At 45.8% G+C, this 27980-nt stretch overlaps 1 protein-coding gene across 1 annotated transcript; it reads right to left on the bottom strand.

Annotated features, from left to right (window-relative positions):
• LOC308591530 (uncharacterized protein) lies at positions 1 to 27980 on the bottom strand. The gene is made up of 12 exons (XM_081202295.1): positions 27833 to 27980; positions 26758 to 26997; positions 24908 to 25024; positions 22123 to 22179; positions 21458 to 21631; positions 20844 to 20963; positions 10588 to 10728; positions 6106 to 6222; positions 4676 to 4732; positions 2756 to 2935; positions 1270 to 1389; positions 1 to 367 (listed from the first exon to the last, which is right to left on the bottom strand). Exons 2-12 carry the CDS (start codon positions 26965 to 26967, stop codon positions 287 to 289), a joined length of 1374 nt encoding a protein of 457 aa, XP_081058421.1. The 5' UTR covers positions 26968 to 26997; positions 27833 to 27980; the 3' UTR covers positions 1 to 286.

Genomic DNA, 27980 nt, shown 5'->3' with positions numbered 1-27980 from the left:
CAAAGCATAATACGGTCATATAATATTTCCTTTTTCCATTCATATCTTGCTGCAAGATATCTAGTGCAATTTCAATGGTCAGTTCAAAGTTATAAAGCTGCCCTTCTATCAAAAAAGAAATGTCCACGCCGCATTATCAAAATAGTTCCATTGTATTCCTCTGGTTACGAAGACAATCTTGGTCCAGCCAGTAAAGCAGCTTGGCGCATAAGTACACATTCATCCTTTTTTGCTTTTGACTTTGCAGAAGGAGATGGCCGTCAAGGAGGGTGGAAGAGGAAGCAAATCAGGGGGAATCGGGATCCGTGCAAGCAGCTGGAAGACCAAGAGCATCGCCTGGGGTCGCATTCTGGTAAACCACCACAACCTGCAGAAAAGAACACTCCAAGAGTTAAATCAGCCTTGCTGTGCATTTACTGTGATGCTCAGCTTCTGAATAACAACAACAAAGTTTGGCTCTTGATAAATAAGGGAAGGGCTGTGGGGGGTTGGACTTGGGACCTCCTAGATGCAAAGCAGATGCTGTATCACTGAGCCACAGCCCTTCCATCCACAATTAGCACCTAGGGAGGCTGTCAGGATGAGTCTGCTAGCTCAGCCATCAGCTCCATCACTGTTTCAGCTGCCTTCAAGGTAACCATCTGCAGCAGGAAGCCTTTTGCATCCATGGAGGTTCCCCGAGTATTTCAGGATCTTGATGGTGCTGCTAGGTGGTTTTCTAGTCCATAGTGCTGACAGCAAACCAATTCTTTCTAGCTAGATACATCTGTTTCACACTGCAATGGGAGCTTAGGAGCTGTTATGTGCTAACCTTGTATCCTAGAACAATAGGCAAGTAGGATCCTAGAATGCAACAACTGATTGGCTTGCAGTAGAAGACCAATCAGGCTCCAGGAAGAAGTTAGTCAGCCTATTAGGCTGGTAGGATTGTAGAATGCAACAACTGATTGGCCTACAGGAAAAGACCAATCAGGCTCCAGGAGGGAAGCAGAATCAGCCAATCAGATGGGACTCATTGTGTAAATAATGTATATAAAAGCCTGAGGTTTGGGGGGCAATTCAATCACTGTTTTACAAGCTGCAATAAAGAGCATGAAATCACTACAGGACTCTGAGTATATTTCAGGAACAATGAGCTAAGAGTTTTAGAGGCAGACTTCCAGCCCCAACATGGAATATCGTTATTCTACAATACCCCTTATTTTAGGACCCTGTCCCTGAATCTCTGCCTGCTCTGGTTACCAAACCCCGCTCTCTTTTCAATGTTACCGTTTCGGTGTAGTTGTCCTGGCAAACAGTCTTGCACCCAAACGCAGCGGTGGAGATAGCGATGCAAAACTCAAGGATGTTGAATACCAGGAGGACAGCCAGGATTCCATACAACATGTTCTGTCGATGAAGCAGAGAGCCCAGCAAAGGGAATTACCCTCCAGCAAGGTGTATGCTTGTCTATAGATGTATTTCAAAGAGTCTCAGACTAGGACCTGGCAGTCCAGGCTTCAAATCCCCACTTGCCAGGTGCCTTTGGGCAAGTTATCTCTTTCAGCCCAGCCCTTCAACCCCACAAGGTTGTTTAGAGCATATAGACCACCTCGAGCTCCTTGGAGACCTGAAGCAGCGTCTCCACCTCCATCGTTCTGCCCAAACACTGAGGCCCAGCGCCGAGGGCCTTCTGGTGGTTCCCTCCCTGTGAGAAGCCAAGTTACAGGGAACCAGGCAGAAGGCCTTCTCGGTAGTGGCACCCGCCCTGTGGAATGCCCTCCCACCAGACATCAAAGAGAAAAATAACTGCCAAACTTTTAGAAGACATCTGAAGGCAGCCCTGTTTAGGGAAGTTTTTAATGTTTAATAGGTTGTTGTATTTTAGTGTTTTGTTGGAAGCCGCCCAGAGTGGCTGGGGAAACCCAGCCAGATGGGTGGGGTATAAATAATAAATTATTATTATTATTATTATTATTATTATTATTATTATTATTATTATTATTATTATTTTATTTTATTAGTGATCAGGTGGGATACAAGAGCAAAAATAATAATGCACACAGATACCCAGTGCCCCCGGACACCGGGGAGCAGCAGACTAACTTGGCTGCCTACCTCAAGAACCCACAAGGCTTGCAATTGCTTAAGTGTCGCTGGGACAATGCAAAATGCACCAAACGTACATAATTCCAAGATCAAAGTAATCACTATTCCCCATCTGTTGTTCTGGTTATTTCAAAGCCAGTGCTGTAGCTATAGGGTGGTGAGCCAGGTTTTTTGAAGCCACCAGAGGCTCCCAGCCTGTGTGTGTGTAAACAAATGCATGTGGGGTCTGTGTGTGCCAAACTGGGTCTTTGACCCGGGTGAAAGAAAGCCTAGTTTCACCTCTGCTAATGATTACGAGAGATTATATTAGTGACACAAATTACTTCCTCTCTTCACGGACAGGACCCTCCAGGAGCTAAGGCACCCTGTTTCACCCTGTTCTGTGTCCCTCCTCCTCCCTTTGCAGGGAGATTGGACAATGTTGGCCATTTATTCAGCATTCACTCAAACTTTGCCTCAAGCAAGTGTTTCCCCACACTTCCCAGTACGTTTATCCATTGCTTTCCTTCTTGCAAAGTATCATCTTTGGAGGAAGTAGGTTTGTGGCCTGTGAACTCTAAATCCACTTTAATGGAACAACCTCAATTGGCCGGGGTGCTCCTGGAATATGGCCCCAAAATAACAATGGTTTGCTAGCACCCTCAGTATTGGTGAGACCTGCACTTACCCAAGGGAGTATGTGAGTTTTAATGCACTCTGACAGTGTAGTATTGCCTGAATACTCATAATGGCAAAAGTATTCTGCTTCCCGTCCTGGTGTGTAAAATTCCAATTGGAAACAGAGTGACACAATTCCAATGCCGGCTGCCACAGAACTCACCACGTTCATTCCAAGCATGCCTTTCACCTAAAAATGGTGACATATAACATTATTTCATTAAGCAATGATATAACATTATTTCATTAAGCCAAGAGTCCCTCAGACCATGTGGTGGGCCGGACTATATTTTTTTTTTGGGGGGGGGGGAGAACGAATTCCTATGCCCCACAATAACCCAGAGATGCATTTTAAATAAAAGCACACATTCTACTCATGTAACAACACACTGATTCCCGGACCGTCTGCGGGCTGGATTGAGAAGGCGATTGGGCCAGATCCGGCCCCCGGGCCTTAGGTTGCCTACTCCTGCATTAAGCAATTCTAGCTCTGCTGACCTCTACAATGGTGACAATAGCCCTGAGAGGCTCCAATACTTTGGCCACCTCATGAGAAGAGAAGACTCCCTGGAAAAGACCCTGATGTTGGGAAAGATTGAGAGCACATGGAGAAGGGGACGACAGAGGACGAGATGGTTGGATAGTGTTCTCGAAGCTACCAGCATGAGTTTGACCAAACTGCGGGAGGCAGTGGAAGACAGGATTGCCTGGTGTGCTCTGGTCCATGGGGTCACGAAGAGTTGGACATGACTAAATGACTAAACAACAATCTGCCTGGTATTATATCTCCTCTCCAGACTAAACACACCCAACTCCCTCAAAAGACTTGCTTTCCAGACCCTTGATCATCTTGGTTGCCCTCCTCTGCACATGTTCCAGCTTGTCATGTTAGAGGACATTCGGCACAGAAACATGTGTGTATACCTTTAAGAAGTTTCTGGGATTAATTGGCTGCAGCTGGCCATTGCTATAAAGGGAAAAAACTGAGTTTTGTATCCTGCCTGCAGGAATAACACCCACCAGAGTTTGTGTTTATTGTTTAGTAATAAAGTCTTTGTTTTAGTTTGGGTTTTTACACCTATGTCTCCTGGAGTCACTCTGTCCTCTGCCACCGGCTGGAAATCCCTCTCCAACATGTCATTATCCTTCTTAAATTGTGGCGCCCAGAACAGGACACAGATGGGGCTTCTGGGGACATCCTATGGTGTTGCAATACACTGATGCAGAACCCCACCCCTTGAGTTTCACATGAGGTGGGGAGGGCAGGTTCCATTGTGGGACAATAGCACCCATTTAAGCTTTGGACTTATATGGGTAAATATCCTTTGCTTTAGAAATATCCCACAATATTTTTTTAAAAAATGTTAAAAACTATCAGATTCTAACCAGCTGCAGCTGACCAGCTATGAGTTGTCTGAGATTGGGGCAGGATTTCTTTTTTTAAGTGTGTAGTTGAACCCAAAATATGGAGTAGAGGGAAATCATTGTTTGCGATCAAAAAGCTGACAATGTCCTAATATCTTCATCTTTATGCACATTCTCCTAATAAATGCATTTTCGTAAACACTGGGCGCATTGCAAAATTCTACTAAATGCAGATTTAAAAGGATATCTGTAGCTTTCAAATGCATATCATTTCAGAAAGTGCCGATTTTATACATTCAGCTTTTGGTGCATACTGAATCAAATTTCCCCTCTGCTTCTAACGTTGTGTCAATCCAATCTGACGCTTGGCCTGAGCCAAGATCCTAAACCTCATAAAGTAATCCACAGAACTTCCTTGGGAAAAACGCATGAGGTTGGGCTTGATAGCTTCAGACCAGGAATTCCAGGAGGGGGCCTTAAATGGCAAGCAGAAGACGTCACCAATTGTGTGCTTCACCTCCCGTCATGTCACACAGATGTGTGTGCCCGAAAACAAATTAGTTACCATTGGCACTTTGGGGTTCCTGGCAGCTGCCACAGACAGAGATCCCGAAATGATGTACTGTAAGACATGGGAGAGGAAGACAGAAACAATGAACAAGATTTCAAGGCATTTTCTCATATGTAAAAGAAAGTTGAATGCAAACCACAGTTTCCCAGTCTTAGTGTAACACACTAATCACTGTGGCAGGGAGGCTCTTGTAGTTTGCAGTTCCCCACTGTGGGCCTTTTCCAATCTCTCTCTGCCTCTAACTCAGCACACTTCCTTACACGGCAGGCATCAATAGTTGGTATCAAGGGTTGGCAAGTTCAGGCATCTTCCAAGAGCTCTTATCTTAGCAGGGGTCATGTCGGAACAAGGCCCCTGGACCTCCTCCTCCTCACCACTGCTGCATCCAGCTACCTGTCACATTGGACCAAACAACAGAGAGGGGGGGAGGGGGGAGCACCAGATGCCACTGCCTGCTTCTTCACTGGGTCCCTGCCTAGAAAGCAAGATGTAAGTAACCAAACAAACCCCCGTGTTGCAAAGAGAACATCAGCAATGTCTAGGCAACACAATGACCATGTACATACGCATTAGTCAATCTTTTATAGAATTCCTTCAAACCATAACAAGTCCAAAATGAAATCTTTAGTCTCAAAGTCTCTGAAAACCTTTAAATGAAGTGAAGAACAGTGATTCCGGATACTGACTACTGTTTCGTAGAACAGTGTTTCCCAACCTTTTTTGGGCAAAGGCACACTTGTTTGATGAAAAAAATCTCGAGGCACACCACCATTACAGCCCCGTGACGTCAGCGCGCAGCGTCACGCCGGGAGGGACGCACGAAAGTGTAAGTTTCAATTTTTTCCCTCCCCCTTACCGGGGAACCTCCAAGCTTTGGGGGTGGGGGGGGGGAGGAGGCAGCAAAGCGAGGCAGGAAGGAGAGCGCGGCTTGGCTGGGTGAGCTTTGGCAGGGGCAGGGAATGAGAGCCGCGAGGCGGGCGCTGCGGACGGAGGCGCTGCCCGCCGAGCTCGCAGGCAGCCAGGCAGGCAGACGGCGAGAGCCCCGCGCTGGGCGGCCTCTCCTCGCCGCCGCCGCCCCGCCTCTCGCCGCCCGACTCGCCCGCCTCCCTCCAGGCAACATCTCGCGGCACACCAGGCAACATCTCGCGGCACACTAGTGTGCCGCGGAACAGTGGTTGGGAAACACTGTCGTAGAATTCTTCATCAGCATGGTGGGAAGATATAGAATTGCTTCATAAACCCAACTTATTTCGAATGAATATGTAAATGAAAATATCAAATGCTGTGGAACAGTGTTCATGTAATAATGTAGTCACTGATATTTTCATCTCTGCCTTACTCTCGGGTGAATCCTGAAGGAACTGTTTTGTTTTTTTAGGTTGCTGGGGAGGTTTAACACACAGAGATATTATATGTAGAATTACCAAGATTCCAGCCCAGAGTGGATGTTCTATAGGATTGTAAGATCCTCTGTGATCGCCCATTAGGTTAAACACAACTCCAAATACAATGTGCGTGATTCCGAGGAGGATCTGTGTGATCTGCAAAGAAAACATAAAACCAGGTTTTAGCATCACCACACTTTCAACCCACAGAACAAATAAAGATCACTTCAGATCCATGTTTTTCTGGCATGAATGCCTTCTCCAAGGGGTGCAGAAGAGGCGTGAATCTTCTTCTTCTTCTTTGTGAATGCTACCTGCTTGTCTGTCCATAGGAGTTAATCAGCACTATGGGGATCAATAATTAACCTACAGGGTGCCTATAAACATCAGTGGACTCCAGCAATATCCTTATAATCATCACATATCTACAACTGAGAGCTTCCAAGGGCCAAACCAGAGGCAGCCCACAGAGGAAGCTGCAACAATAACAAGCCATGGAAGATGAGAGGCAGCAGGGAGCTGAATTTTAGCATTGCACAGGGCGACACTGAAATTTTAAAGGCCAAAGTTTGCCACTGGATAAACTTAACATAACGTGTAAGGTAGTCTTGAGTCTTTGGAACAAAACAGAAATGCTCAAAGGAGCCACCTACAGCTCATGGCCAGGGAAAGCAGGACCAAAGTCTGCAATCCTCAATGCACTTACTTGGGAGGAAGTCCCTCTGAACTCAGTCTGAGGAGACATGCAGTAGATTTTTTGGACTTCCTGGTGGTTACAGTTCAAACATCAGACAGGGGAAGGCAAATAAACAGGCTCACGGGGACAGCTCTGGGGTGTGGTGGTTGGTAGGTGGTTGGTAGGGCAGAAGGTGGAAAGCCCACAGCAGGTGAGGGCAGGATCACAGAATCATAGAGTTGGAAGGGAGCCTGAAAGTAATCTATTCCAACCTTGCACAGAGCCAATGGCAGGCAGAGCCAACTCATTCTAGATTGGGTTTTTAGGGGGTATCCTAAACCCTTAAAATGTCACAAGTTGGTTACTAAGACACACAGGTTGCCAGTCCACTGTCCATCAGACCTTGTGGAGGGCCGGACTATATATATATATATATATATATATATATATATATATATATATATATACACTGAGATCCTGCTCTGTTCCAGTAACAAGAAGCCGAAAGCACCAGCCTGAAGATGACGAGTGAGACCTCGTCGAAACGTCGCCTAGACACCCCAACTCTTACACGGGAAGACACCCGAAGACACCAAAACCTGCATTCCTGTACCCGTGAAAATCTACGAAAGCAAATATCTCACCTCTACGGGGAGGAAACCTTCCAGCTGACAAGAACCTACGAGAAACTAGAAATCCGAAGAGCCACCATCTTATGTGCTGCCCAGAACGTTGGAGGCTATACACCACACCCCCTAAACAGTATTTATAGGAACTCAAACACTGAGATCCTGCTCTGTTCCAGTAACAAGAAGCCGAAAGCACCAGCCTGAAGATGACGAGTGAGACCTCGTCGAAACGTCGCCTAGACACCCCAACTCTTACACGGGAAGACACCCGAAGACACCAAAACCTGCATTCCTGTACCCGTGAAAATCTACGAAAGCAAATATATATATATATATATATATATATATATATATATATATATATATATATATATATATATATATATTTGGGGGGGAGATGAATGAATTCCTATGCCCCACAAATAACTCAGAGATGCATTTTAAATAAAAGCACACATTCTACTCATGTAAAACCACCAGACAGGCCCCACAAATAACCCAGAGATGCATTTTAAATCAAAGGACACATTCTACTCATGTAAAAACATGCTGATTCCTGGACCGTCATGGGCCGGATTTAGAAGGTGATTGGGCTGGATCCAGCCCCCGGGCCTTAGTTTGCCTACCCATGATTTAGGCAGCCACTGGCTCCAGGCTTCAAATTACCCCCTGTACTGATGTTAGCCTTGAAGATGGGGGGGAGTGGTGGAGATGCAAATTTCCAATCATGCAGGGTCACCCTTGGCAGCAGCTGCCCCCAAGCCAAAAAGGGAGGGAAGCGTTTGGTGGCTGTGTGAAGCAAAAGACAGGGAGATGAGGAGGGAATTTCTGCTCAGAAACGGAAACAGAGGCACTGGTCTAATAGCCAGGGTGGCAGGGCTGAGCGCTCTCACAAGCCTTGCCAAGTTAGGCACAGGACTGCCCCAGACATTGTCTGAATTGCTGGGGCAGTTACTGAGGTCACAGGTCCACTACAAACCCACCAGTGTTTGACCTAAGTTTGACCCCTGCCTGTCCTTCAGTATTTTTAAGCTTCATTAAGTCCTTTGTGGACAGTCGTCAGTTGTAACTGTGGTCATAGAATGACCTTTTAACGAAATGTACCAGGGTCAGGGCAGAATTATTATTATTACTATTACTATTATTATTAAAAGCAACATATACAGCAACTGCAGTGGAGCACCTTTCCAGCCCATTTCTCAGACTCAGGTTCTCGATTGACTCGTCACATGGAAGGATTATTCGTTCCATGTGAAGCACCATACATTTGAAGCCAAGTTGAAGAGTGCAGGGAATTATAGTTCTGTGACAGTGTTCAAAGCTCCCATTGTTCTAGGCACATTCCGTGACATGGAATTTCATTAGCATGAGCAGTTTCTGAGCTCTGGGCACAGTACCATGCCTAAGATATCAGATTAAAACTGCAGAGTGGAAGGAAAGAAGGAGCTTTTTCTGCTTCCCCACTTCCAGTTACTCTCTGAAAACTGGGGAAGAGACCCTCTTAAGAATATCAGGGGAGTGGGAAGAAGGGGAAGGACTAGACCATGTGAAAAATGAGCACAACATTTTAGCTGCAGTTCATCTTCGGCTTTGAATTCTTGTTATAAAAAAGCGCACCTAGGCATTTCATTGTTGCGCCCATAACCTAGGTTTAAGGTGCCATTTAGCTCCTTATTTATACCCCACCCCAGCCACTCTGGGCAGCTTCCCCAGCCACTCTGGGCAGCTTCCAACAAAAAATCAAAATGCAGTAATGCATCAGATTGGGAAGAGTGCAGTGATGCATTGTTCCATAAATGCACGATGCGTATTTAATCACATAGACCAAATAGTGCCACATCTCTGCGTTTAAGCAGGGGTGGGGCTATTCATGTATGCCTCAACTGCAGCAAGGATTTTAATAGCAAGAGAATGGGAAAGCAACATCATCCCCTCAAAGATCAAATGGCAAGCCAAATGGATAGAGTACTTACAATTAGCAAGGAGAACGGGCTCAGTAAGAGGAAACACAATACAAGAAGTAAATAAGGGTTGGTTTATAATCAAGGAATATCTCAAAGGGTACTGCAATAGTAAAAGTTTTCTGGCAGATATTGAATGAGCCTTGTAATACAAAGTACATGTTAGATAAAGTTAAATTAAGTTAATGAAAAACAATGTTGCATAACTGTGTAAATAATAGTTTATTTGAAAATAGTACAATGGGTATAGTCGGAAGTTTCCTTTCTTTGCTGACTGAAATACTACTATGTTTTTTTACTCTATTCATACTTTTATTCTTCTTTCTTTTCTTTTTCTTTCTCTCCCTTTTTCTTTTTTGCTTTATTTTTGTTCTTTTGTATGTATACTCTCAATAATTTCTACGTTTGTTTGCTGGTATTCCATGTATTTTACGACTCTGCTTGTTCAATATTTTTTATTTATTTATTTATTTATAAAAAGCAGGAGTGGGGAACCCTATAAACTTTTGTGTCGCCTCAGGATTAATGTGCCTAAGGAAGGATTATGTCAAAAAGCGATATCTTTTTTCTTTTTAATGTTCATGTAGGTTGTAGTCCTATCCCCATTTACCCGTGAGCATGTCATGTGGAACTCAGCAGACGTTAATTTTTGTTAATAATCTTTGTTAATAACCGCATAAAAAGTAGCATAAACACAGCTGTAGCTTAAGTTTTATAACTATGTAAGAAAAGACAAGTATATGTTTTTTGTGTGTGAGAGAGCGCGTGCACGTGTGTGTGTCTATATGATTGAAATCTATGAGATATACTATATATATGTACAGTCATACCTCGGGTTGCAGACGCTTCAGGTTGTGTTTTTTGGGGTTGCGGACCACCGAAACCCGGAAGTACTGGAATGGGTTACTTCCGGGTTTCGGTGGTCGCACATGCGCAAAAGCGCTAAATCATGCTTTGCGAATACACAGAAGCACCGAATCGCAACCCAGGCGTGCGCAGACGCGGGTTGTGACTGCTGTGGGTTGCGAACGTCCACTGTAATGTATTGTAAGACTATTAATAAAGCTTGTTACATTGCAAAAAAAAAAAAGAACTCAACATACGTTTGTGTAGACAGCAACTCATACAACAACAGCAGGACTTCTGATATGGCATGCGGAAGGAAGTGCCAAAGGAGGCAGGCAGTCATGAGCTAGCCACTGTATATTCAAATATTATCTCTTCCCCCCCCCCACCTGCTATATTCTGTACTCACCCCCAGTGCCAATGGCTCACCCCGATAAAACTTCTTCACTGATTTTGGCACAGAAGCATCAAACTCATCCCTCGAGGAGGGCCATGGTGGCGCAGTCAGAATTGAATCCATGATGGTGTTTGAGGAGTGGGCTTCTGTAGACTTTCAAAACAGCAACTGTGTCAGGAAGAGGAGATCAAAAGGGAGAAGGAGAAAATAAGAGAGGGAGAGCGGGGAGTGAATTATTGCCCCCTTTTGGAATAATAATAATAATAATAATAATAATAATAATAATAATAACAACAACAACAACAACAACAACAACAACAACAACAACAACAACAACCTGCAGGGTGGCTTTCTTTCTCCCTATAATGGAGAGCAGTGATAACAAGAGCACCAACTGAACTCGGCACTCTCCTCCCAAGCAAACTTGGGAGTCCAAACTGCCCATCCTCCTCCTGCTCTTAATGCTCAAAAACAGGATATTCATTCTGCTTGGGGTGAGGGCAGGAGATGCTGAATGATAAAGGCTTTGTGATATTGCAGATTTGGAATTCTCCCATTCTGTTTCCAGGCACCTGCATTGCTCTGACTTGGATGCAGTCCTACACACCAGAAGCTGAAGTAAAGCAAGCTGATGTTTAAGTTCTCTGGGATCCAAAATGAAGATGCAAACAGGGCGGGCAGAGACTCCTCTTGGCAAAACCACCCACCTGCCTCCCCTGCAGCCAAGGCACTGTTTTGCCAACCCTGACAATGCTGACACACACACACACACACACACACCTCAAGCTGATCCCATACCTCTTTCTGGATTGCACCCAGGGGCACCAGTTGTGTCATAGGACACCAGGAATGCTGTGGTCAGTGGCCAAGTGGGCTGCTGGTTAGCTAGCAGGACTGAACCTGAAGAAGAAGAAGGGGGGAAAGGGAAGTGAAAGCGAGCCCAGAGTAACATTTCCCCTAGCACGAGACAAAAGAACTATACAGCAGCTCACATCCAGAAATTTGCAATTCTTGGAAATGAAAAGCTCCATCAAAGGCAGCAATTCTTAGAAATGAAAAAGGCCATTGAGGGCAACCAGTTTTGGCCCCTTATCTTCTGCCTGCCAGCCCCACAGATTGACTGAAGCTGGTGGCACAGTCCTATGGGTGCCTACTCAAAAGTAAGTCCCAAGTGAGCCCCTTGGAGCTTACAGACCAGATCCGGACAGATGTTGAGCAATAGTGCAGATTTTGCTGAGTTCAGGTTTCACAGAATATAATCATAGACTCTCTAGTCCAACCCTTTGCAATGAAGGAATCTCAGCTAAAGCATCCAGGAGAGATGGCTTTCCAACTTCTGCTGGTTGGAAGGAGAGTCCACCATCTCTTGTGGGAGTCTGTTCCACTGTCGAACAGCTCTTAATGTCAAAAAGCGCAAGGAGGGTGGTAGCTGGGTTCACTTGCCCTGGGCTTTGGAGGGCCAGGCCAGCTGGGAGTTTATAACTTTATTCTAGCAAGACTCCCCCACCCACCCACCCACCTCAGGCCTCACACAAGCTCTACACAGGCCTAGCACTGGATTGAAAATGGCTCTTGTTTATTGAAGCAAACATATCCTCATGGGACATGGGTAGACACTGGCTTTTTCTCCTGTTTAACTATCCCAGCTGCATCACATTAAGATGCAACACTCTTTTCGCTGCTCCAGTTCATTGAAACAGTAACTTCTAAAAGGGTCTCCCTTATTTTGCACGATTTGCCACCCACCCACAGCATTTTGCATCATTCATTCTGGTTTTTGTCAGTTGTGGGAAGGAGAAACAGTCTTAGGGACTCCTAGGTCCTGTTCCACAGCTGCAGGAAATGTGAGAGAACCCACCCTTCTGGTTTCAGCTGTTATTGGCAGCACATCACCCAGTCTCTCTCTCTCTCTCTCTCTCTCTCTCTCTCTCTCTCTCTCTGTGTGTGTGCGCGCGTGCCTGTGTGTGTGTGTGTGTGTGTGTGTGTGTGTGTGTGAGAGAGAGAGAGAGAGAGAGAGAGAGAGAGAGAGAGAGAGAGAGAGAGAGAGAGAGAGCCAACAGAACTAGAAGCTTCTTCCTCTTTACCCGGAAAAGAACAATGTGTAAAATTATTGCGAAGGTTAATTTGTGCACAACACTATATTCAGGACTCTTGTGTAATTTGGGTTTACATAGCATCGTGCTTCAATCCCAAAATGTGGCCAGCTGTGTGTCATGTTGCAACCAACTTTCCATTAGAAATGCAGAACTGAAACCAGGGACATGGGGTCGGGGGAGAGAAGCAAGTTTGGGAGGCAAAGCAAAATTGGTCCGATTGTGGCAGAGCCATCTGCTTTGCATAGAATCATAGATCTGTAGAGTTGGAAGGGACCCAGGATCATCTAGTCCAACCCCCTGCAATATACGCAGAATGTCCCGGGTTCAATCCTTGGCCGCTCCATGTAAGGCTGAGAGACCCCTGTCAGAAACCCTTGAGAACCACTGGCAGTCTCTTCTGGTCTCTACTCATCTGAGGAGGGAGAAAGGTTGTTTTCTGCTGCTCCAGAGAAGCGGACACGGAGCAATGGATCCAAACTACAAGAAAGAAGATTCCACCTAAACATTCGGAAGAACTTCCTGACAGTAAGAGCTGTTCGACAGTGGAATTTGCTGCCAAGGAGTGTGGTGGAGTCTCCTTCTTTGGAGGTCTTTAAGCAGAGGCTTGACAACCATATGTCAGGAGTGCTCTGATGGTGTTTCCTGCTTGGCAGGGGGTTGGACTCGATGGCCCTTGTGGTCTCTTCCAACTCTATGATTCTATGATTCTATGACTCAATATAAGGCAGTTATAAGAAGAGGCTGTTGTATTGGGCCAATGGCCTATCCGGTCCAGCATACTGCTCTTGCAGTGGCCAACCAGGTGGGAGCAGGATTCAACACAAGAGCACTTCGCCCTCCTGTGGTTTCCACCCACAAGTATTCAGAAACTTTGCCACCTCCAGCTATAGCCATTGTGGTTAGTAGCCATTGATAGAGCTCTCCCTCCACAAATTTCCCCCCTGCAAGAATGTTACTTGCCCACAAGTGGAAAGAAGCAGGTGTCCCAGTAAAGGAAGAATGGATACAAAAACTTATGGAATATGCAGAAATGGCAAAAACCTACTGGAAGAATAAGAAATCAAGATAACAAATTGTTTATAAAAGAATGGAAATGGCTTATTGAATATTTACAGATAAGTTGTAAACAGATAAAAACATTAGCAGGGTTATTGTAATATCCTGTAGTTTTATAAGACTATCTATTTATAGTAGATAATTAAATGAACGAGTTAAATGAATTTGGATATGCAGAAGACATTAAGAAATAAATTTAAGGAACCGCAGAAAGAGGGGGAGGGAAGTCAAATTTTGAAATCTTAAATTGATTGTAAAATTAATGAAATGTACAAATTTGAAGAGTATAAATAAAAACTTTTTTTACAAGAAAGAATTTTCCCTCTGTTCCTGGGAGTCATCCCACTGGTCCTTGTAGCTGAGGAAAGGGGCAACTGCTCCTGTCTGCCCCCCCCCAGGTGCTGCTGGACTAGAACCTCCATCCCACCTGACCAATGAGCATGTTGCCTGGGACTGGGGAGAGCTGGAGTCCAGCAACAGGTGAGCCTGAAAAATGGGGCTAGTAAGAACTGCCTTGGTGCTCACTGCAAATTACTGTATTTTTCGCTCTATAACACGCACCCAACCATAACACGCACATAGTTTTTAGAAGAGGAAAACAAGAAAAAAAATGTTCTAAACGAAACAGCGGATGTATGATTTTTGTGGTTCATGCCACAAGACATGTGATCTGACAGTGAGTTTGGAGTAGCCCAATGCAAAAATCCTGAGGATCCATGTGGATCCATGCTTTGTAACCACGTTTTTGCACCACTGCGGCCCCAGGCAATAGTGGGTGCGTGATTTTTTTTGGTGCAAGCTGTAGCCATGGACGTGCTATGTGATCTGATGTTGAATTTGGGGTGACCCAGTGCAAAAATCCTGAGGATCCATGTGGCTCCGTGCTTTGTAACCACATTTTAAGTGGGGAGGGAAGGAAAAGCACTCAAGGGACAAGGAACACGCGTGGGGTGGGTGGAGAAGGATGCTGTTAATAATGCAGAAGAGGGGTATAAGGGGAGAAGGCTCCTCTCCTCTCCCACTTTGCTCCTTTAAAGCAAGCAGGCTCTCTGTCCCTCTCTCCTCCCCACTCAGCGACTCTTCTCCCGTTTTGCTGTTTCAAAGCGAGCCACGGAGGAGGGAAGGAAGGGGAACCATGGATCCTCTGCTCACGACTGCAGCAGATCCCCCCGCCACCCGCAGGCATTCGCTCCATAACACGCACAGACATTTTCCCTTACTTTCTAGGAGGAAAAAAGTGAGCGTTATGGAGCAAAAAATACGGTACTTGCCAGGTAGAGTCTGCAGGCAGCTGGAGGAGAAGGAGAGGACACTGGAGGAAGAAAGAGCTCTTCCCATCCTTCTAAATCCCTGAAAAACTGAACAAACCTGCCGCACCTAGAACTGGGTGTTGAGGGTGCAGCTGAATGGGGCACAGCTGTGGGCCAGCTGAGGAAGTACCATCCACCTTCGGACTGCCCATAAAAATGCAAGTCAAGGGTGAGAGCGAAAGGTGATGTCCACTGTTTCCAGTAGCAACTCTCATTGTGAGACTTGTGGGTGAGCTGAGAGTTTGTTTGGAGCCTGAGTGAGAACCCAGAGGCCGAGAGAGAGGATGTGTGTCAGAAGGAAAATGAATATATGTTAGCAACTTGCCGATCAGAAGGTCGGCCGTTCGAATCCCTGTGACGGGATGAGCTCCCGTTGCTCGGTCCCTCCTCCTGCCAACCCAGCAGTTCAAAAGCACCTCAAAGTGCAGGTAGATAAATAGGTACCCTTCCGGCGGGAAGGTAAACGGCATTTCTGTGCGCTGCTCTGGTTCGCCAGAAGCGGCTTAGTCATGCTGGCCACATGACCTGGAGCTGTACGCCGGCTCCCTAGGCCAATAAAGCGAGATGAGCACCGCAACCCCAGAGTCAGCCACGACTGGACTTAATCGTCAGGGGTCCCTTTACCTTTACCTTCACACGTAACTGCATTTTTGTAATATCTTAAGTTGTCTGTTGCTGCTTCCGTTTTCTGTACATCGCTTATAGGTATATTTTTTACTAAATTAAGTGGCATAGAAATTGATTGTTTGATGGTCTTCAGCCTTGAGAGCTCAGTTAGTAGAGCATGGTGCTGATGACACCAAGGTTGTAGGTTCGAGCCCCATATGGGACAAACTGCATATTCCTGTATTTCAGGGGATTGGACTAATTGATCCTCTGGGCCCCTTCCAACTCTACAATTCTATGATTATTTGTTCAGTCAACTCCTGGAGCGCCACAGGTCAATCATCTCTGTTGGGAAGGGGGGAAAGATGCCATCAAAGACAGCTGCATCTGCAGGACTAGCAAGGAGTGGGTGATTCCCATCATCCCTGGCCATTCCTGTTCTTGGCATCTATCTGTCTCGGGAGACAATGGAAGGGTGTACCTTTGAGGATAAAGCTGGAGAGTTACAACGCCTGCTGTGGCTGTAGAGACCGAAACAGGAGAGACCTATTTCATTGCAGGCGAGGCAGATGAAGGTGTCCAATTCTGCTGCTACAGGTGCACCATGGCCTTCTGCACTCCTCCCAGCCGTTGTTCCTCTGCTGTGGATACATGACCTGAATGTCTCCACTCCCAGTCCTACCCCTGGTCTAATGATTTATCACAGCGATGGGGTAAAAATGAAGAGGGGGGCGGGGAGAAGCCGACGAATCGCAAACCAACAAAACTAGGGTTAAGGTCAAAGTCACAGGGGCCAGAACAAAAAGTTGGCAACTGTGTTGGTCGTCCCGGTAACTGGGAGGCCAGAGATTTCCCCCTGGCAAGGCTAAGTGTAGAAACGAGCAGGAGGAGAGATGCTGGCCTCATTTTTTCCTCCGGCTGGTGGGAGGATTCAGACGGGAGAAGGGAAATCGGGGATGGGTTTACCCACCCTCAGCCCTGCCGCCAGCTGCAAAGCCGACTCACCGCTCCGCAAGCCCCCACCCCCTTTGCACGCACCTCCCAGCTCTCTTCTGAGCCGGACCCCACCGGAGAACGAGGGCGATTGACAGAAGAGAGGTCTGATCTGTTTCCCCGCCCGCGACGCCCATGGTCAAGCACACGTCACGCGGGCGGAGGTCCCAGAGCGCAACAGCGCAAGAGCTGCAGCTGCTACTCTTCTGCCAGCACATTCCTCCTGGCAAGTGGGCATTATTATTAACCGATTCGTTGCCGGAAGAAATCGTAGGCGGCATCGTAAATCAGGAGCTGGTCAGGAGGTGGAGGGTGGGAGGGAAATCCCGATGCAAGGATTAGGACGACCCCTGCGCAATTTGAGGCAGGTCGCAGCAAAAGTTGCCGGCTCCCACATGACCAACGACAGCAGCAGCAGCAGCAACGGCCCCACCGCCCCACTGAAAACTAAGCAGCTCAAAAGAGGAGATGGGTGGTGGGACGAAACTGGCTTTCTGCGTGGGAGAACTCTGAACGGAGTTTTGCAAACGAACCGGTTCTAAGGGTACCGTTTACATTAGCAGCTTAAAAGGTCGTGGACCCCCTGCTTCTGTTTAAAAAACTGCATTTGCACGGTGTTATTCACATCACAGAAGGGGAGTGGGGATGGCTTCACCCGACCCGTGTGACCTTTTTGGATTCTGGGCCCTGCAATGCCCACCCCACCCCCCAAAAACTCCTTTTCATGAAGCTGTCTGCCCCTGACTCAAATGTCATTCTTAGAAAGTGTTCACATCACAGTTTACTCCGTATCCAGTTTCCTAGTCAGACTGATGTTTTGAGGCGGAGGGAGGGGGGAGAGAGAGAGAGACAGGATCAGACAGAAGTCTTTGTGAAGAAACTACAGGATCACTATGATGACTGTAACTAGCATGATGGGAATGTGATTTCAAAAATCAACAGCAGGAGAGCATTGGATGCGGAATAAGTGGTAATGTGAACACACTTTCATATACCACTTTTTTAAAAAAAAACAAAAAAACCCGTCAAGCAGTATATATAGATTTTATGAAATGAATAAATACACCCCGAGAATTAAGGGATATAGTACTTTTTTCATTTGCTTTGACTCAATTCTCTCCCCACCCTGCATCATCACAATGTTTTCTCAAAGCAACCTCATGCTGCCCTTGCCTTTAGAACCTTGAAAAACAGCCAATGAAAACAGAGTGGTGACACCTTCCAATTTTATTATATAGTAAGATATGATATGCAACTTCTTCGCAATATTTGAGTGGATAAATAAAATCATATACAGAAATAAATCCTCTCCGTCAAATCTACAGGGGTTTTTTTAGTATCAAACATAGAGAAAGAAGAAATGACAGCAATGACATATTAGCAAATTTACTGGGGTCATAGGTTTGTTAACAGTTTGTGAGCAAGGCTTCTCAACAATAGTGACCCTCAAAAAACACCTCCCTGCAATGGAATTTGGAAGAAGAAACATGCCCAAGTGTCCCACTGAAATTGTGATTGAGACTTTATAAAATATAGCAGTGGTGCCAAGGTAACACTATGTATATTCTTCTTAATTACCATTTTCAGATTAGTAATGTCAGTAATTAGCACTACTGAGAATCTATCAAAAGTCAATTGCTAAGGGTTCCAGACAGCTTGCAAAACAGAAAACCACTTTTGCCTAGATCCCTTTGGTAGATATGAATTGATTTTAAAGATTCCCATTCATCCCTAGTTGGGCTTTAGGCATGTCATATATCACACCAAGTTTAGATTTTGATCCAAAATTTTAAAGTTCTGATGGCTCAAGGCCATTCTTCATTGTCATCAGGGTTCTCCATGCCTATTTATCCTGTTTTTTATAGTTCATGGTATATGTTGTCTTGGGCAGGTTATCCTTTTCATTGGAGATCTGTTAAGAAGCCTGTTTGGAATATATGTACATACGGATGAAAAAGTCTGAATCTTTCTGCTCTTGATTTTGAGGCAGGACTCCAGGACCATTGCATGGAAGAAGCGACAGTTCAGGTGTTCTCTGCATCCTTGCTAGAAGCCGGGAGATTGGCATTAGCACTGTCCAGAATCGTGTTCTGGTAAACCACCACAACCTGAAGAAAGGAAGAAAATCAGCCTGGGAGAGTGTTGGTCTGCTGCTCAGCTTGTGAATAAAGGGGCAGAGTTTAGCAAACTATATGAGGATAACAGGGCTGCTTAATAGGGGCAGGGGCAGGCTACGTAGCCCAAATAGTGTCAGGGACCGTGCTGAGGGGGCTGCACTGAGGGAGGAATGGTGGAAGCATCCCCCTGCTCCTGATCCGGATCCTGAATTTTCCCAAGAGCAGGAGGACAGTATAGATTTGGAACAGTGGTTTGCAGAGGGACATAGTTCAGAAGGCAGAAGCTGGGAAATACTGGATGGGGAAGAGCTAGGAGAAGAAACACTGAGGGAGAGATAGAGTTAACAGATTCACTGTCTCTGGAAAGCATTCCTCTGCTCAGCCCAAGGTCAAGAAGAGAGTGGCAGAGCAGAAAGCACACAAAGCACAGAGGGTGCAAGATCAGATTACAAGAAGTAGACGTGACGTGGGATGAAAGGGGGTGGAATTCTTAATTGGGAGCACCGCCATTTCTAGGAGATGGGATTTTTGTTCTCTTGCTGTGATTATTAAAGTTTCTAACTGGTAATAAGACTCCTTATCTACTGCCAAGGTGGAGAGGAAGCTGATTCCTTGAAGCATGACAAATAGCTATGTCCTCCAATACCTCACCGTCACCTGCCAGCTCTGAATATCACATTTGACATCATGTGAAAATCTCAAAACTGGTATCCAGACTATGGACTCTGCCATTTTGCCCCCTAAAAGGTCTAAATTCTGAATGACAATGTTGCACAATTTCTTAGGTTTTGCATAGTATTGTGCAGTTTTCCATAATTTTTGCTATTCATGGGGAGAGGCAAGGGACTAGGGAGGGCATCCCACCTCTGAACACCAGAAATGTTGTTTAACCTCATTTCTGGCCTCAAATTTTTTTAGAGCATTACTCACACACCATCAGTCTTATCTAAGCCAGTGTTTCCCAACCTTTTTTGGGCAAAGGCACACTTGTTTGATGAAAAAAATCTCGAGGCACACCACCATTACAGCCCCGTGACATCAGTGCGCAGCGTCACGCCGGGAGCGACGCACGAAAGTGTAAGTTTCAATTTTTTTCCCTCCCCCTTGCCGGGGAACCTCCAAGCTTTGGGGGTGGGGGGGGGGAGGAGGCAGCAAAGCGAGGCAGGAAGGAGAGCTTGGCTGGGTGAGCTTTGGCAGGGAATGAGAGCCGCGAGGCGGGCGCTGCGGACGGAGGCGCTGCCCGCCGAGCTCGCAGGCAGCCAGGCAGCCAGACGGCGAGAGCCCCGCGCTGGGCGGCCTCTCCTCGCCGCCGTCCCGCCTCTCGCCGCCCGACTTGCCCGCCTCCCTCCAGGCAACATCTCGCGGCACACCAGGCAACATCTCGCGGCACACTAGTGTGCCGCGGAACAGTGGTTGGGAAACACTGATCTAAGCAGCTTTATGAGCTAAAAAAAGGGGTGACAAACTGCATCCTCATCTCTCCCACCCCATTGGGCAAAGTTTGACTGGTGAGCGAGGTAACCCACCTGTCAATGGCATGATGTCAAAATGTCAGGTGACCCATTTTTGCCTGCTTGGATGATCAGCTGATCATGAAGATTTGAAAAGCTCTGCACGTGGAGCTGTTCAAGCCCGACAATCAACTGATTGCCCAGAATGGCAACAGCCTAGAAAGCTGCCTGCAGAGGAGTCATTCACTCAGAGGTTTGGCTCAAATATTATTTCCCCTACAATGAGGAACTGGGAAGTGCAATCTGAAATGCCTTCATTTTAACTGAGTGCTTGTTGTTTCCAAAATGTGTGCAAATAGACACACGTCCCAGAGTACAGGTGGGAGGATTTAAGTTCCACAGTTCTGAGAAGAAAGTAATTTCTGGTTAAATGCTAGCTTCTCCACAGTGGCAAGCTGGCAGTGCGAAGCTAAGGATAAATTCTATGAGCATCCCAGATGAAGAATTGCAACCCTGATGTGGAATACTATTTGGACAAGAACCCCTACCCCTTATGAGACAGGAGAGCAAGCAATCCCACCTCCAGAATCCCCACTCGTTTGCTTGGATTGCCAAACTCCACTCCCTTTCGAATGTTACCGTTTCTGTGTGGGTTTTCAAGCACACCGTCTTGCACCCAAAGGCAGCAGTGGAGATGGAGATGCAGAATTCGAGGATAGTGAATACCAGGTGAACAGCCATCATTCCAGACAGTATATTCTGTGAATGAAAGATATGTCCTGATCGTAAGGAATTGCTCTTCTTTACCACATATATCTATGTAAATAAGGAGGCAGGCAGGTGGAGGCTGGCTGAGGGCAAAGTCAGGCTGGTGGGCCAGGGCTTTGTTTCACTTAATGGACCAGCTTCCATTGATCCCCCACTTGCTCCTCAGCCATGTTCCTGTGAGTTTTTGAACTAGAAACACCATATTGAATGCTTGCTGTTCCACCTCGGCCCCTTGCACCTTTCTTTCAGGGCGCAAATGGCCTGCAAGTGGTTCTGAAGTTTTTAATATTTGATGTTTTATCTTTTTATCTCATTTTTAACATTCTGTTGGGAGCCTCCCAGAGTGACTGGGGAAACCCAGACAGATGGGCACGGTATCAATATATTATTATTATTATTATTATTATTATTATTATTATTATTATTATTATTATTATTTTATTTATTTTCATCATCATCATCATCTTGCTAGAACGTGTCCTCACCTCAGGGATGACTTTGGTTTCATAACACCTACGAGCCAGTTTTGTATCAAGGTTCCTGCACCAATACCTGGCATGTGACCCCAGGCCTGAAATAGCCAAAGATGAAGAAAGGATGATAATCCCAAGGCCAGCAGCTATGGCACTCACCACATTCAATCCCAGCATGCTCTTCACCTACAGATGGAGAAGAAAAGCCATTGTGTCTCTGGCCAAAGACCCTGATGAGAGTGAGCACCTTTAAGAACAGCCTTCAAGATGAGGTCCCCACCGTGCCCTCAAGATGCCTGCCAAGGCCCCCTGTCCTTTCCCTGGATGTTATGTATGTCACTGTGGGGGAGGATAATATGTTGGCACTCAACGCAACACTCATCACTCCTGATGAGTGGCTGGGGCTGATGGCAGTTGAAGTCCAGCAACATTGGGGGTGGAGGCACAGATTCCCCATCCTTGACCTGTGTCACTCCAACATGTCTCTTTGGCCCACCCCAGTTGCCATGCCCCATTAAGATAGCAACCTCTAAGCAATGAACTACATTTTACAAGGCAGCCTCAGAACTCAGAAGTCTAGGAAGTGTCCTTAAACAGCAAGCAACACAAGTCACAAATTCTCTCTTTCTTTTTCATCAGACTCTTCACATCACACAATCCCATAAGAGGTTAGTCACCAGCGGCTTCTTGGGGTTGCTAGCAGCTGCCACAGACAGGGATCCTGAAATGAGGTACTGCAAGAAACAGACGGAGAGACAGAGAGAGATAAGGGGCAATGAACGAATCTCAAATGGACTAACTGTCTGGTTCTGTCCACTAGATCATAATCAAAGGCACTGGCGGAGGAAGGGGGTGCGGTGGGTGCAGACCGCCCTGGGTGTCATCCTTGGGGGGGTTACATCGCCATGCCACCCCCCTGGGATGCTCGCCCTGCTCCCGGGTACCAGAGCTGCTAGCTCCGCCTCTGTTCAGAGAACTGTTAGATTGGGCATACAATTTGGACAAGAAAATTGGCTTTCAGGTGGAAAAATCAAAATTGGAAACAGAACTGTTAGAACCCAAAACTAAGAATTTGTCAAGAATGTATAACTTGCTGTTGAAATGGAATACTCAGGATGAAACGGTGAAATCTGCTATGATTAAATGGGCACAGGATGTTGGACATAACATAATGATGGCTGACTGGGAACAGTTATGGACCACAGGTATGAAGTTTACGGCATGCAATGCCTTAAGAGAGAATATTATGAAAATGGTATACAGGTGGTACATGACCCCAGTCAAGCTTGCAAAAATCTATCACTTGCCCGATAATAAATGTTGGAAATGTAAAAATAAAAAATTCCTTCCAGTAGCACCTTAAAGACCAACTAAGTTAGTTCCTGGTATGAGCTTTCGTGTGCATGCACACTTCTTCAGATACCTTGGAAATGTAAAGAAACTGAAGGTACATTCTTTCACCTTTGGTGGACGTGCCCAAGGATTAAGGCTTTCTGGGAGATGATATATAATGAAATGAAAAAGGTATTTAAATATACCTTCTAGAAGAAACCAGAGGCCTTTCTCCTGGGCATAGTCGGCCAATTGGTGCCAAAGAAGGACAGAACTTTTTTTATGTATGCCACAACAGCAGCAAGAATACTTATTGCAAAGTACTGGAAGACACAAGAGCTACCCACTCTGGAAGAATGGCAGATGAAGGTGATGGACTATATGGAAGTGGCGGAAATGACTGGCAGAATCCGAGACCAGGGAGAAGAGTCGGTGGAAGAAGATTGGAAGAAATTTAAAGACTATCTACAGAAATATTGTAAAATTGATGAATGTTAGAATGATGTTGGATAGAAATTAAGTGGTTTTCAGCTGTAATATTATAAGGGAATATGAAAAATGGATTATTTAGGTAAAAACGTAATGTCATAATATTTTAAAATTAAAGACTAGGATAAACAAAGAGGGTAGGGATTTGCTGAACCAACAAACCGAATTGGAATAGAAAAAAGGGAGGTGTGAGGAGGTCCGGGAAATATGCTAATGAAAAATAAGTAATGGAAAGATGGAGTTGATTTTAACCATTTTTTTATTTTGTATTTTTTTCTTTTTTTTCTTTTTTCTTTTGTAATACTTTGAAAATCTTAATAAATATCTTATAAAAAAAAGAGAGAACTGTTAGATTGGGCATCATCTGACTTTATTCAAATGAAAACCACTAATACTCGACCTGACATCCCTCGTACAAAGGCCATTCAATCCAGGATACCTATTTGGGTGAACAGATCCACTTACCGTATTTTTTGCTCTATAAGACTCACTTTTTCCCTCCTAAAAAGTAAGGACAAGTGTGTGTGTGTGTCTTATGGAGCAAATGCAGGCTGCACAGCTATCACAGAAGCCAGGACAGCAAGAGGAATTGCTGCTGTCGCTGCACAACGATCCCTCTTGTTGTTCTGGCTTCTCAGATTCAGAAATATTTTTCTTGTTTTCCTCCTCCAAAAACTAGGTGCGTCTTATGGTCTGGTGCGCCTTATAGAGCGAAAAATACGGTAAATCAGGAGATTTTCCCATTCAGATCAGGGGTCTGTGTTCAGCAAAACAACTGCTTGCATGCTCTCTGGAAACTACTGCAATGCAATGTACACTGGGCTGCTTATGAAAGCCTGGCAGAAACTTCAGCTGTTCTGAGAGAATGTTCTGATGCTGCATTATTGGTGGATATTGTGGTGGATCTACACACGGGGGGGGGGAGGGGGATGCTATAAATAAGTCAGAAATTAGATCATTACAGTGGTACCTCGGGTTAAGTACTTAATTCGTTCTGGAGGTCCGTTCTTAACCTGAAACTGCTCTTAACCTGAAGACCACTTTAGCTAATGGGGCCTCCTGCTGCTGCCGCACCACCGGAGCACGATTTTTGTTCTCATCCTGAAGAAAAGTTCTTAACCCGAGGTACTATTTCTGGGTTAGCGGAGTCTGTAACCTGAAGTGTATGTTACCCAAGATACCACTGTATAACTAGGGGGGGTAGAACCATGGAAAATCGCATTTAAATATCTCCTGCTCTCTGGCACCATCTGGTGTTGCATGTTTACAGCACATTCAAATCATTGTTTCTTTACTAATGTAGCTGAGTTCAATGACCAAGCACAGTTCAAAGCATTGGTTCTTAGGACCCTAATGGTTTGGGACTCAAGTATCCAATAGCTATTGCTTCCATGACCTCCTTGCAGCTTCCCAGGGGCATCTCATTGGCCAGTGTGGCAAACAGGACACTGGACTGGATAGGCTTTTGATCTGATCCAGCACACTCTTCCTATGTCCTTAGACCTGCCTGCTTTGGGCAGGCATTCAGCAAACGTGGAGCAGGGGGCAGGTTTCAAAACACAGCACTAGCACAGGAATTATTTGACAGAGCAAAGGTTTAATCATGCCAAACTTCTTTTAGGCTCAAATATGAAGAATTACCGGGATTCCTGTCCAATACGGGGTCATTATGACTGCATAAAGCAAGAAGTCATTAGATGCCACATTCATCACAAGCCCAAAAGCCATTCCCGTGATGCCTATGAGTATCTGAGTGATCTGCAAAGAGAGAATTAAACATGATGTTACCCTGATCTTGTTCATCCTTGACGATATAAGTATAATTTGCCCATGACAAGTTCCCTAAATGATAATAAACTTCAGAAGGTGGGTGACATTTTCCCTTTTGAAATATGGAAACATTTTTGACTAATGGAACCTTAAAGGCTCAACACTTTTTATTATGGCATAGGGTTTAATCCACGGAAGTCTTGTGCTGTAATAAATGTGTCTTACAAATGCCGCAAGACTTGTTTTTGCTGCAATAATTTTAATGCAACTGCCCTCTGAAAATGATCTGATTTGCTGCAAGAAAACAGATTCAGATCCTGCACAGGTTTAGCAGGATGTTAGCAGCAGGTCACCTTAAATGAGGTCTGTTTCATGCGTTTTGTTACCTATCACAGTGGATATGTGGGTGTTCCTCTCAGCCTTTGCTCACACAACAATTGCTCACCAATTGTCCCAGTGGCATATTAGCTGCTTGGCTACGGTCAAGGTACTGATACCAGGAGACCTAAAGGATTGCCCTGCCCATTATATACCAAACCAATCACTGCATTCTGCATTCTACTCCTGCAAGTACCATCACACCTGGAGATCTTCCAAATCATGTACAGATCAAAGCTTTAGTGTGTCAGCACTTCCCTTTTGAACTTCCTCCCATTAAATATCAGGCGGGCACCATCCCTAGTGCCTTTTCAGGAGCTTCTGAGGACCTTCATTTCCCTTTTTTAATTTTTAATTTCATTTCCCAACAAACCTTTTAGGTTGAGATTCTTACCACACCCTTTATCTGTATTGGATTTGGAATTGCTTTAAAACATGTTGTTGCTGCTGCTGCTGCTGTTTTCCTGATGATTTTATTATCCATCACTTTGGGATGTTTCATGATGATGACTTATGACAGGCATAGGCAAACTCAGCCCTTCAGACGTTTTGAGACTACAATTCCCATCATCCCTGACCACTGGTCCTGCTAGCGAGGGATGATGGGAGTTGTAGTCCCAAAACATCTGGAGGGCCGAGTTTGCCTATGCCTGATTTATTACTTGTACCCTGCCCATCAGACTGGGTTGCCCCAGCCACTCTGGGCACAGCCACCACGGACAAAACCAAATAAATAAAATGCACACATTGAAAACCAAATCAAGGATTGTGCATTTGACAGTCTGGATATTGCCCCACAGACAGATAACTCTGCAAGCCCTGTTCCCACAACTCTCACCCCACCCCTTTACGGAACCCTAAAACTTATAAGGAGTGGGAATAATTGGCTCCATTCCCTAAGCCAGAGGTCTATTCCCCCTGCTGATGCCAAAATGTTCCTTTTCATGAATGGGCAGGCCCACCTCTTAGAAGACCTCATTGCATGTTGGGATGCACATGCTTCCCTTCCATTAAGTCAAGGCTTTGAAACCTGCAGCCCTCCTGACATTGCTGGACTCTGACACCCATCAGCCCGTCAGCATGACCAATGGCCAGAATAATGGAAGTTCCGGTCCAGCAAAATCTGGATGGTCCACAATCCAGTTTTACACATTCTCAGCAGTGCTGCAAGCTAATTCACCATTCTGATCTTACTCCAGAGGAACCCAAAGGTGCCCTGGATACTGTCTGAGAAGCATCACTCTCAAGCTGATTGGAGAAGAAAGCCCCCAAAAGAGACAGTTATTGGTGCAGGGCGGACATGGTGGACTCAAACACTGCTGCTCCTGTTTGTTTGCACTCACCCCCAGTGCCAGCGGCTCCCCGGCATAAAATTTCTTCAGTGGCCCCTGCAGAGAAGGACTGGCCCCAACGCTGGAGAAAATCTGAGGTTGTTGGGTCACAATCTGAATCGGAGGCCCTGCTCCAGAGCCCTCTGGACCTATGGGTGTCTCAGAAAGCTTGTGGGGCACGATCTGAGTTGAAATAATAGTTCTGGAGCCCCCTGGATCCATGGAGGCCAATTTCTAGTCTTAACTGCCTCTCTGGGAAACAGAGATGATAAAGAGACACGAGGATAGAGTGGGAAAGGAGAGCAAGGCACACAGAAATAAATGGTGAAGAGTCACATTTTGGAAGCGGCAGAGTATTTAGAGCCTGGATCTAGAAAAGCAGTGGTTCAGCTTTTCTCCAGATGGAGATGCAAAGTGCATCATAAGGGCTTCTGGAAATGTTTCCAGAACAATTTGTACCTAGGTCCCAGCTTTCCTCCTTGGCCCACATGAATTACTACTACTACTACTATACCCCACCCACCCGCCTTGTTTTCCACGGATTTGCATTTTCAAAGAATCATAGATTTGTTGAGTTGGAAGGGACCCCGAGGGTCATCTAGTCCAACCCCAGCAATGAATTTGTTCCGATTTAGAGCTAAAGAGCCGGTTTTCCCTGGGAAAGGAGCAGTGCAAGGGGGAAACCATTCTTTCTAGTCACAGGACAAGCGGAAGTCCATCATTTCCATCATTATAAAAAGTGCGCCTCAAATAATCTACACGCTGCGCAAAGGGTGAGTCGTCTGCTTGGCAACCCAGGATGTTTGAGCGTTTCGTAGAAACAGGGAGGGCGTGGCTTTCGTCTCCCCCGCCTCAAAGCCGGCACAAATCATCCCAGCCTCCGGCACTTTCCACTTTCCCCCTAATAAGCCCCAAGGCTTCTGTAGCGCCTCCCTTAACTGTGCGTTACTCCTTTTGCCAGAAGATGGGGCTGAGAAGCAAGAATCCGGGAGACAGTTCCCGCATCTTGCAAAAGCCAGGGACGAAACCCCTACAAATTGCACCCCGGCATGCCCTGAGCGTTGGGCACCCGGTTCCCTTCCCTTACCACCTCAGGGTCGTGTCAGCAGACGCGGATCTTGGAGAGGTTGCACGAAGGGAGCGAGCTGAAGAGCTGCCTCGGCCAAATAGGCTGCTGCTGGCTGAGCGTTGCAACAGCAGAGACAGAAAGACAGGATCAACATCTTACCCACCTC

This window comes from Podarcis bocagei (genome assembly GCF_964188305.1).
Source record: "Podarcis bocagei genome assembly, chromosome: 7".
Lineage (NCBI taxonomy): Eukaryota > Metazoa > Chordata > Lepidosauria > Squamata > Lacertidae > Podarcis > Podarcis bocagei.
This window is presented reverse-complemented; position numbering and strand designations above follow the sequence as displayed.

Excerpts from the sequence above, each read along its gene's own strand:
- LOC308591530 (XM_081202295.1), bottom strand. The coding sequence starts at position 26,967 with ATGGATCCAGGGGGCTCCAGAACTATTATTTCAACTCAGATCGTGCCC. Across the intron at positions 4,733-6,105 it reads CACTCTGGGCTGGAATCTTG|TACATCATTTCGGGATCTCT; the intron begins GTAATTCTACAT and ends CATGTCTTACAG. Across the intron at positions 2,936-4,675 it reads GGAACCCCAAAGTGCCAATG|GTGAAAGGCATGCTTGGAAT; the intron begins GTAACTAATTTG and ends CACCATTTTTAG.